The following is an 11,895-nucleotide window of genomic DNA, read 5'->3' as shown; positions in this document are numbered from 1 at the left end:
GTGTGTGTGTGTTCACCCGAGGTCTGAGTGCTAATTTAAGTTCAGGAGCTTCAATTCTCACAGACACTTGTGGCTTGTCGACATTTTCCCATGCAAGTTCCCCATTAAATAATGATTCATTGTTTTAATTTTAGGCCCTGAGATTCAAACAGGGGAAAAAAGAGAGAAGAAGATCCATCTGAACGATCCGATGTAGATATCAGACACTTTGCACAAGGACGTTCACAACAGCACGTTTATTCAGCTGTCAAAAAAGGGGCCTTGCATGCAGTAAAAATGCTTAATTCTGTACAAAAACCAAACAAAAATAAATAAATAACTTAAACAAGAAATGAAAAACAAAAGTTATGTACAGCCGTGAAGCAAGGGAAGCTACAGAATGTAGCCAGATGTTCATTTGTCTACCTATTCTAACAGGAAGAGGTGCAACTGCAGTGCTTTTTTACACTTTGGTCTCAGTCTCTTTAAGATGGCTTCCCGTCTTTTCTTTGGTTCAGTTTGTGCTCGTCCTGCGGTGAGAAGCTCACGTCACAGTTTGCTCTCCTCTTCCTCCAGCGGTCGGTTCAGTCCAGGGATGAATTTGAGGAGTCGCCTGCGGAAGCTTTTCTGTTTGGGCTTCCTCTGCAGCGAGTTGAATCCTCCCTGCTTCTCGCCCGAGGCAGGCAACGTCGACGACTGCGACCCGGATCCTCTCATGTAGCTGCGCGTGCTGGCGCTGCGGGTCAGCTGCGTTTTGGCCACCGAGAAGAACTCGCTGGTCGGCCGCAGACGCTGCAGCCTCGGCGGTAGTTGCAGCTGCTCCTTCTTTTTGCCCGTGCTGCCGCTGTCCGAGTCCACGCTGCCGTCGGCCTGATACAGGCAGGTCTGATAGAGCGGGTCGTCCTCGGTGGCCGTGCTGAGGAAGCTGGCGCTGCTGCTGGTGCTGCCAGTGCCGCGGAGCGCTCTCTGAGCGGCGGGGCTCGGGGTTCCAAGGCTGCCGTACACACCTGCTGACTCCAGGGACTCGTACACTGCAGCATCACTTATTACTATACCTGAAGAAAAGGAGGGCAGAGTTTGTATCCATCAGTAAAACAAGTCCAGACACTCTGACTGACTACTAACAATTTCACTTAACTTAATTTGTCTTAAATGAGGGTTGCTCTTGGAGGAAAGAGATTTTTGCATAAAAAAAACAAGTGCCTTGACTTGGATTCAAGGCATAATTTATTTTATTTTAGCTCATTTTAATTTACAGACAGATACATATGGACAGATAGATGGATATATGCCTCCCCCATGAAGTAGAAACTACTGAGATCAGATAATTGTTTGTATTTTAACAATTATTCATAGTGTTTTTATGTTGTACTGTATTTTTTCACCTACAGACTTGAAGAAGTGTTGCTTTTCCAGATTACTCACCGTGAACAAGCCTCTGCTCTTGCACCACCAGCGACCGATACTCGTCCCATTTCTCATGAAGTGTTTGCTGCAAAAGAAAACCCACGCTTTTTAAATGATTGCCACAGACACAAAGTGCAACAGGTTTAACAAGAACAACGATGGTCGTAATGAGGAACAGAGCGACAAAGGTAAGGGTTCATGTTCAGCTGAAAACAGCTGTCGGCAGTTTTCAGCAAATGTAAAACAGTGACTTGGTGATTTGGCCTTTGCTGCAGGTGCATTTACTCAGCCAAATCATTTACAGTATGTATCAAATGACAGGATGTGTGGAGCTGGAAAAACGGCTAATTCTTAAAATAACAGGAAGGAGACAAGCGAGTTCCCAAATACCAAGAAATGGCGTGAAATCGAACACGACAACGGTTTTTAGTTTTGTTTAGCAGCTATCCCAAAAACCAACGAGTCCACAGGAACAGCGAATGAAGCGAGGACATCACTTTCCAAGACTTTGCGTTTAATGCTTGACGCCTGTAATGCAGCAGCAGGTTAATCTTTAAAATGTTGGATTAGCGTCTCATGGAGAGCAGCTGTGTTGCAGCAGATTAGAGCGGGACAGCTGCCGTAATCACAGCGGGGGGGGGAAAGCTCGAGCCACCGCGGCTTTTTTAACGGCCACAAGTCAAGAATGTCTTCAGCGACAAGTGAGCCGGCTGATGCAACAGGTGCTGCTGCTGCTGGGGGACAGGTGTGGAGAGGGAGGGAGGCGGTGTCTATATCTGGCATGTTAATATAACTAATGTGTGTGTGTGTGTGTGTGTGTGTGTGTGTGTGTGGTTGCAGAACACACAACCAGCCTGACTGGCTGCTGACAAACGCTTTCAGACACTAAAAGAAAACAAAAACAAACTCACCTTCAGATACTGCAGCCGCGCTTCTAGCTCCGCTTTCCGGATGGAGTCGCTGTACAGCGTCTCCAGCCTTCATGTGACAAACAGAAGCAACAGAGTTTAATATAAAGCATAACAGGAAGTACTTGTAAACACTACAAGCAGAGACACCAGTGATCACATCCATATGAAAGGCTTTTTTTCATTAAAATGTTAAAATGGGACGGAGACCGTTTTCACTCAGACACGTCTGTGCCGTAAAGCCGCTGAATCGTAAAAAATCGAGGGAGGTGAGGGAGTTATTGAGCTCGTTTTCACTCTGTGTAAGTATAATATGACAATGTCAGTCTATAAACTCTGCGCCTGCGCTGCCTCTCTGATGTGGTTCACCTCACTTCTCTTGCAGCAGCTATCAAAGCTTCGGAGACGAGGGCCATCGCCAACTGCCCTTTTCATCTTTTTAACAAGTGGGGCAAAGAGAGCGCGGAGGAGAGTGTGGTTCAAACTAAGCATCCGCTCGGCAAAGTGACACAGACTGAATCCTAAAAAAAACTTGTGTTGATGATTTCTTTGACATTTTCCATTTATCTCTCAGCTATTGTCTATAAAATGTCAGAAAACAGTAGAAATAGTGCTCTGTGATTGAGTATTAGATAACAAACGCACACTTTCTTACGGTATTCGATTTGTTGGATATATATCAAAAAAAAAAATTTAAATGCTGCTTCTATATCCAGAGATTTCAAAAACATACATGATTCTCTGACAGTGAACTTTGGGGAAAAATAGACTCTGATACATCTCTCTCTTGTAATTTTCATTTCATCAGACAGCGAACGGCACTAATGGCCATTTCAGCTCTCTTCACTACTTGCATTGTTTCATCTCCCACATTAAAAACTTTACAAACACACATAGTGTTTTAATTAAAAGATCTCTGCTGTGAGTTCCTCTGTGTACCTGATTGTGTTGCCGCTGGCCCTGATGAGCTGAACAATCTCTTTGTGCCGAAATCCCTCCACGAAGGTCTCGTTGACACTTGCGATGGTGTCCCCTGCACACACACAGATACACACACACACACATTTATATATATAAAACCAGAACATATGTGTTAACCAGCAGCCCTTTGGTCTGGATGCACTTCAGCATTCTGTGGCTTCATTTACTGCAAACTGCAGCCAACAGAGGCTCGTTTGACTCTAAATGAATGTGGGACAAACACATGTGCAACACAAATGTGGACGACCATGCGTGTGCAGTCGTGGCACGCGGGCTCGTCACTGCGCTGCAATCATCTCATGGGATTGTTTCAATATGTCAAAGCAATACAGTAGTGCTGCAATTATTATTTCATAATTATTCATTGATCTGTCAACTATTTGCTCAAGTTGCTCAGGAAACAACAAGAAAGTTGGATTTACAATCATGTGCAAAATGAGTTAAAAAAAACATCAAGCGAGAGTCACATGAGTGGAACGTGGAGTTCACCCTTTCATCAGACGCGGCAGAGACTCTCATGCGTGACAGCAGCCTTTGTGAGGTTTGAACACAAAGCCTTTTTTCCTCTTTTCAAAACCCTAATGCGATGAAGTCATTGTGTCCGCGGCAAGAAAACGCGCAACAATAGAGCGAGCATGTGAGGAATGTAGGAAGTGAAACTGAGGTGACATACACGGACTGGACAGAGGAGGAAGATCAATGTTTTGTTTTTCTCCCACTATCTTTCTTTCTATCTTTCTTTCTTTCTTTCTTTCTTTCTATCTTTCTTGCACATGTGGCTGAGAGTGACCAGCTTGTGACTGAGCAGTCCCAGGTTTAAAAAAAAAAACACAGACAACTTATAAGAGCAACACTGAGGACAACTGCAGAGCTTCTTCACCTAACTTCTATAAATATGATCAATTATGTTGAATAATGAGCACTCTTTATTTTTATGTGCAGAATTTAGCAGCATTCATTTGGGAACAGGTCTGTGAAGGTTCTCAGTCACCCAGGTCAGAGTCACCTTCAGGATTTAGCTGTAGGCAAGTGGACTTGCTTGAGTTAAGTGTGATTTACTGGGGGAAGACGCATTCTGAAGCTGATTATCTCTCACCTCAAGTGTGTGGGAGAACATAATAGTTTTTAATTAGCAGCAAAACTTAAGTTTGTCCATTGTGGGCTAAAACTAGGGCTGAACAATACGGCAATATTTCTTAAAGGTGTGTCAAATGACTATTTTAGGTAAATATTATACTGACCTATACACATGATTTTCTACACTCTACACATTCCCTCTGATTTCATATGACAATTTTCAGTCAAAATTAATCGCAATTAGTAAAAACATGGTTCAAATAAGTGGCCTCCTTAGAACTGACCTGGCTTTTATGATATAAACATAAAAGGCTCATTCTGGGGAAATGAAGAACAACACATTTCACATTCTGGACCTTTAAAGGGGGACAACAGAATGACACAAGACATTGCCAAATAAAATAAAAGTGACTGTCTTTGCTCTCCTCCACGTGGCACACTAGCGTGAGAAGCTGGCAAGTGCATGTTAAGAGAACAAGTGGCTCACTAAGTTGTTTGTTGACTGGAAAATGAGCAGGCGCACGCTCATATTTGCACTTCCCTAAAGAAAAGTCACCTGAAACTCATGGGCAATGTTGACTTTTGGTGTGTAAGCGTCAGCTGGCAAACAAAAAAAAAAAGAAAAGAAAGGAGAAAAAAAGAAAAAGAGCCGCAATAAAACCCCCAGTCACGCTCACGTCCCCTCGTGTCTATTTCAAGTGTTTTCCAGGTTATTTTAGACTTAGAGAGATTTAGATCTAATAAAAAAAAAGAGGAAGAAACACAAACTCACCAACTTTAAGTCCTGCTTGCTGGGCCGCACTGTCTCCATGCACCTTACACACAAATGTACACATCTCCACTGAGTTCTGCTCCTGATGGTGGAGCCCATATGTCTGAGAAGGTGAGAGAGAGAAACACAATGAATGAGTTGCAAATACTTCCCTTTTCTTGCCTCCGTCTTTGACGATTAGGAATAATCTTACAAAATGTGACTGATGTCAGCGGTTTTGAAACGTTGTTCCACTGCAACACTGACAAAACCACCGCGCTGAGCAACGCAGGAAACCAGATCGTATCAGGGAAGATGGCGAGACACAGCCCATGCATGCAAAGCAAAGTGGTTTGTTTATCTTGTCTGAATAAATTAAAAAGTTGTTGTAAAAACTAAAATCATCTGCTTTATGAAGCTGCAAACCTTTGATAAGTGATAAGAAAATGTCTTTGATAATTTTTATATTTGAAGGCTGCAAACATGTTCAAAGCTATGATTTTTGGATTATTGGCTGTTTATCACATGTATATTCATTATCACCTTGTTGGACTTTCACTTGCTTAGCAGCTAATAAGATGTTTATCCAGGATGCTCATCCTGAGAACATTCTTCTTGAATTGAATGCACAGTTGAGTATGAGGTTCTGAGACTGTTATCTTCATTATTACTTAATTCTGAATGAATTATTTTGTCATGTAAAGGTAGGTTTGATTCATACAGTGCTGTTTTCAAGGACATCAGTATAGTGCATCCTAAAATGACTTGTTACTTTACAGATTATTATTTTATATACATGCTAAACATGTACAGATTTTATAGAGATTATAATCTGATCATTATAATTATTCTTATTCTCAATTCACTTCACTAACTTAGAGTGAAGTAAACAATCTGATTCCCTGCTCAACCACAGTGATGCCATAACATGCTGTCGTCTTAGAAACGGCATTTGTTACTTCCACATTGGTCTGTGTGATCTTCTCCGTTTCTGTCGCCACGCAGCACGTCACAGACAAACTTCCTCTTGCCTCAACCATCACTCGCCAGTCACAGTGCTTCTGCTGAAGGAAGCACGACGCTCAGCTAACACACCAGAGACACACAAAAACCATTAAGCTTCCTATCGGCACTGGACACGTGCTCCTATAAAAACAGGAACTTGGAAATTTGCAGTGATTCACATCTGCCTATATGTGAGCCTGTTTCTCCTGCTGCTGCTGCTGCTGCTGCTGCTGCTGCTGCTGCTGCTGCGTCACTGTCAGCTTCTACTCCGCAGCCCGAAAGATAAACATGCAAATCTCACTGAAACGCAAATATCACATTTATATTTCCTGGCTCAACATCAGTTTAAACATCACAGAGACAGAGAGAGAGAAGGAGGGAAACAGACGATGAAACAACACAAAACTCCAAACTAATCTCTGAGTTTTTTTTCTTCGTGTCGGCCATCGAACTGGTCTTACTTCCTTCTGGCCACAGGAAGGCACAGGAAGGGTGGGAGCCTCCGAGAGAACCATAAATAGAACAATATATCTAACCCCCCCACAATACAGTATTTCACTTCCAGAAACTTCAAGTAAACACAGAAGCCGTACAATATCCACAGCTCATCTCCACGTTTAATCGCTTGAGTTTGATTCTTTTTCTAGAATGAGGCCCGTGTGACAGAGCTGACACTGTGAAGCGACGCCTCGGGCCGAGATCACACAGATACTGGGGTCAAATGTGTGAAGCTTCAGCCCGCTGGGATGAGAGTAAAGCAGGTATTACATGTGAGGAGTGTGGGGGAAAACCACACGGCTTAAAAATACACATCTCCGCCTCTCTCAAGTCATGGGACCAACATCCACAAATTACTGATGCATGACCTTTCAACCTCAAGCATGCAAATGCTCAGATTATGAGATTTTACAAAGACGCGCATCCGTCAGTCACGTAAGTTTCATGTGTCGACGGCGATGTGGCCGATCTGTGAAATCCTGTTAAATGGACACCGGAGGGGATTACTGTTAAAGATATGATAATATGTAACGTTTCTGCATTAAAATGTTAGGTTTTATATATTTTGTTGAGTCATGCACTTATGCAAAACACTCTTTAAAGCTCCATTATACAGTTCTAGCGCAACTGGGTTAGGCTGTGTTGTGTTTTTGCTTTTCCGTAAGTGATAGTATGTGATGTGTGTGTTTGACAGACCGGCTACTGACTGGTCAGAGAGCGTCGTCGCTGAGTCACGAGTGTGATTTCTGACACGAGAATCAAACAATTCCAAACAGTTAAAAAGACTTCCTGAAGACATGCGTTAATCTCCAACATTCAGCAAAGACATGTCTAAAATCTCAATATTTAACAGAGGAGTCTGGTGTATTTAGCGACAGCACTGCTGAAAGCCGGCGACCGTGAGCCCAATCACCGCTCGTTTGAGTTCAGTGACTGTGTCAGACTTGGAGTCTGTTCTCCGCTCATGCAGGAAGTAGTGAACAATTCTGTGAACACATCTTTTTAATGAACTGATTCTAACGATTGAAAGTGTAGAGTACTGTGGAGTAATGGAAAACAACGCAACGGAGTATGCAGCGAGGGACACACAGGTAAAACAGTACGGAAGCTCAAAGGCAAAATGCGAACTCACAACAATACATTACACCCAGACCCATGTGAAGGGAGCCTTCGTCAACATCGTGTGAATTTATGTCACAATGGTTTGAAAGTGACTGACATTTATTTAACGTCACAGACGTTTTGTTTTAGTTCCCTTTAATAAAGATGCACTTTACCTATATCACCTATATATAGAGGTTATATATAACCTTCCATGAGACGTCACTGTATTTATCCAGAGTGTGTATTTGTCAGGGTTAGGAGGTGGCAGTTTTGTTGGGGGCCCAGTATTACGTTCTTACACAGGCCCTAAAACTTCTGGCAATGACCCTGTAAACACCCCTGCATCACCAGGTTCAAACCCCTTCCCCTGCTATTTCCCACTGCTAATCTCCTTACCTGTATCTCAAAGCCAAATGTCTCCTCCTCCTTCTTCTCCAAAACCACAACCTTCCTGGAAAAAAGGAAAAAAAAGGTCTTTCTCTTGTTTATGAAATGTTTGTGCTGTACACCCTGCAGGTATGTTGTTTTATATCCTCAAATTTCCTCCTGGAATCTCAGTCTTCCAGTTAAGTTGATACTAGCTATGAGATTTGTCTTAATTTCTGCTGAGAGAAAAACTTAAAAACAATGTCTGGAATTGAAAAGTAAAATGCTTTGATAACAATTAATCAGTATTTTTGTGGAAAAAAATGAATATCGCAGAAAGAAAACCATCCCTAAATATCTGACTCTGGGTCTCTGTCCCGTGCACGGATGCCCTCATGTAAATTACAAAAGGAGATTATCTATCTCTGCATGCTGGACAGGACTTCCTCTGTGTCCCTCTGTATTTGGACGTCACAGACTGACGTGCGGTACAAGAGTCGCACACGCAAGCACAAGTTCTCTTACACAGAGGCAGAAAAAAAAATACATTCAAATTCATGACAACTCATAACATGAAAGATCGCAGTTTGAATGAGGGCCTGACACTATGAATGTGAGTGAGTGAGTGAGTGATGAGGGAGAGTTTACCTTTGTGGTTCCAGTGCCTGTGTTAGGGGTTTCCACTTCTGCAGCTCCCCTCCCTGCGATGAAAGAAACGAAACAAAAAATCATGTGGAGCGTGTCAAAAACACCTGCGGTAGGTAAGTGCACGATTACTCACGAGGGTAAACCCCCAAACATTTCCTGGACACACCTACTGTACACAGCAGTGAAAGTATGCCAAGTGTTCAAGCCACACACATGCGTGTGTATTTATGTTTTTTTTTAAGTCACAGGGGCCATTATGTCAGTTTCACCGACGGAGAAAACCAGAAATACACGTCTGTCTGTGCGTTTGTTTACTCCACTCAGTCACAGCATCGGAAGAAGAACCTTGGAGCGACTAAATTTAGCTCTACTACAAAAACCACGTCAGCTGCCCTCGGGCCCGCCTGTGTGTGCCTTCTGTTTCACACACTGGCAAAGTAAAGATAGATTCTTTTTAAAACGTAGGGTATAGTGATCAATAACTCCAGATCACCACATTCTCTGAATAGACGAGGTGAGGACAGAAGAGACATGATTATTTTAACGTCCCGGGGATAAAACACAACAGCCATCTGTTTCTACTACAGCAGCTTTAACTTGTGTGTTTTTGCCGTCTGGCCTCGCAGCACTTCAGCCACAATAACGGCATTGACTGAAAAGCCCATGTCAACAGCAGGTCAGGACCCAGCCCTACCTGACTGTGTAAATAAGGAAGGTATCTGTCCAGAAGGCCTCGCTAAATCACTTACAATCAATACACCTCTGTTCTAAACCCAATCGTTTTCAAATGCTGCTCCCGTGAAAGGCCGGCTTTGTGCCGCGGCCTCTCTGAGCAGTAAAAATGTTGCTTTCTTTATGCCCCAACACTTACAGAAATTGCACTGTGCCACTCTCAATGGGTGCATTTATTCCCACATAACCACAAAGTCCAGTGGGGGTTGCTCCAGTAGGATCTCCATCCCTGTGTGTGTGTGTGTGGACAATGTGCTGTTGTAGCTCCTCATTCCAGCTTCATTTGCACTTCATTTTGTAGCTAACTGTGCTTCCCTTTACAGTACACACTGTCACGTGTCTCTCCCCTTCAAAACCAACTCGGACGTAAACTTTCACCAACAAAGGTCCAAGAAAATAAGTTCCTAGATTTATGAGGACGACGGCAGCAAAAAGAAAAGGGAAGGAAATGATGTCAATTTACCCATGAGCCCTAAGAATGCGTTCTCAGCAGCCAGGATTATGTAACATGAAATAAAGCTGGTGTCAATCCTGAACATCTGAGGAGCAGACTGTAAATCCTGGCAGCAATTTGTTCAGTTGTGACTTATGAACTAATCCAGATTCAACACAGTTAAAATGTCTCTTGTGATTAAAATTTAAAACATTTTACAACGTTTCTAACAACATAAGCATTTGATTTTAATCATTGGCCACTTTTTCTTATTATATCAGCATTACGGCCTTGAATTATCGAATGATGATCACTGTATTCCTCCCTCACATTCTGGTCACATGACATTTGTGGTGTACCTTACGTGACATTTTGGATTTTTACCAATATTTTATCCAGTGACTTTAACCAATACTGAATATTGTATTAGCACCTCCCTATTTATTAAAGTAATACTTTAATAAATGTCCCTGTAATGTAAAAATCAACTCTAACAACATGTTCTTGTGGGAAAGGAGTCATGTATGAAGTACTGGACTCTGAACATGAGCAGATTCAGTGTTGGGTGGTCCACACTCGCTACTGTCAGGGGTGAGTGACCTGACATGTGACAAACGTCTCTCACTCTGCACATGAACCGTGAAACACTTCTCAACAGATGACCAAACGTTTTCACATCAATACACGGAGCAGACCCCACATCTAAGGAGACTACATCACACAAAACTGGGATTATTCAATATGGTCCTGTTGTAAAATTTAAAATTTATATTCATTTATGGTCTTTAAGAAAAAAAAAAAGCTGAGCTGGTTCCTGGATTTATTAACAGTCTTTAGTTCAAAACCATAAATGAGGATGTGAGACTGGGTGGGACAGGGTTTGACGTAAATCAGGGGAGAAAAACTGTATCGAAATCGTAATACAGGAATGGTAATATTTGTTAATCAAAAATATCATTTTTGATTATTTATTGTCTTGATTTATACACATTTAACTCTTCAAACCGAAGAGAACATCTTTGTGCCTCACAGCTCTGCACAAATACTAACTACACAGTAATCATTTAAAATGTGTTTTTCGAAATGAAAATGAGAATAGTGATGTAAAAAATAACATTCCCTCTGATATTGCGAATTATATCGCAATCACAATTAGATATTTACCTAAAATCGTTCAGCCCTAAATATTGTAAATAAGACAAATAGGTAAATTACACTGTTATTCTCACTATGCATGTTAAACGGATAAACTTGACATTAAAACAGGTCAAAAATAGTTTCTAAGTTTTGATAAGAGAGGGAACTGTTTGTTTGTTTGTTTGTTTGTTTGTTTGTCTTCTCGTCATGATGACCCAGTGAATGAGGACACGTTGGGAAAACACTGACCTGCGGTTTTCCAGCAGGTAAATTCACTAAAGACACAAAGAGCGCGTTTAATTTACATGTTATTTACCTTTTTGTAGTTCCTGGGCAGCGTGCCTCCAGAGTAAGCCAGAGTCCTGTGGTTGTAGACCTCGGAAGAGTTGGTGTTGTTGCTGTTGGTGTTGCAGCTGTCTGACTTTGACGAGGGGAAATAAATGTCGTTGTCTTGAGATGCGGCGGCTCCAGAGTCTGGACCGCTGGAGTTGACTTTTTTCAGCCTCCTGAAAGTCATGCTGAGCTCGGGTCTGAGTTGCCGAACACTGAGTGAATGTAATGTCAGAACTTTGTGTGAAACAGTGTTAATAGACTGCGCTGTTTTCCCTCCGCGGGAGCAGCAGCGGTGGAGCTGTGAGACTCAGAGACGCAGCGTGGTGTTCAGTCAGAAGAGAAGACACCTTCAACAACGCGACTCTGTTTCTTGTGAATAAACCTGGGGGCGGGGCGTTGGACGCGCATCCTCCGTGCTGCGTTCAGGTGCACCTCGGGTTATTTGTGTGCGTCATCGATGCAAAAAAAGAGGAAATTTAGTTTCAAGAAGAGTGACTTTTACTCTGTGTTGTAATGTAACGAAGTACAAATAATAC

The 11,895-nt window shown here is 42.4% G+C and overlaps 1 protein-coding gene across 1 annotated transcript; it reads right to left on the bottom strand.

The window, feature by feature from the left end:
- Positions 1–221: 221 nt before the first annotated feature.
- Positions 222–11,813, bottom strand: tamalin (trafficking regulator and scaffold protein tamalin). Its single transcript, XM_044038010.1, has 8 exons — positions 11,343–11,813; positions 8,725–8,777; positions 8,107–8,161; positions 5,125–5,227; positions 3,234–3,327; positions 2,298–2,364; positions 1,405–1,471; positions 222–1,034 (listed from the first exon to the last, which is right to left on the bottom strand). The coding sequence occupies exons 1-8, from the start codon at positions 11,541–11,543 to the stop codon at positions 529–531; spliced, it is 1,146 nt and encodes a 381-aa protein (XP_043893945.1). The 5' UTR covers positions 11,544–11,813; the 3' UTR covers positions 222–528.
- Between the last annotated feature and the right edge of the window lie 82 nt (positions 11,814–11,895).

Source organism: Solea senegalensis, linkage group LG11 (assembly GCF_019176455.1).
Source record: "Solea senegalensis isolate Sse05_10M linkage group LG11, IFAPA_SoseM_1, whole genome shotgun sequence".
Classification (NCBI taxonomy): Eukaryota; Metazoa; Chordata; class Actinopteri; order Pleuronectiformes; family Soleidae; genus Solea; species Solea senegalensis.
Note: the sequence above shows the minus strand (reverse complement) of the source record. Positions and strands in the feature narration are given on the sequence as shown.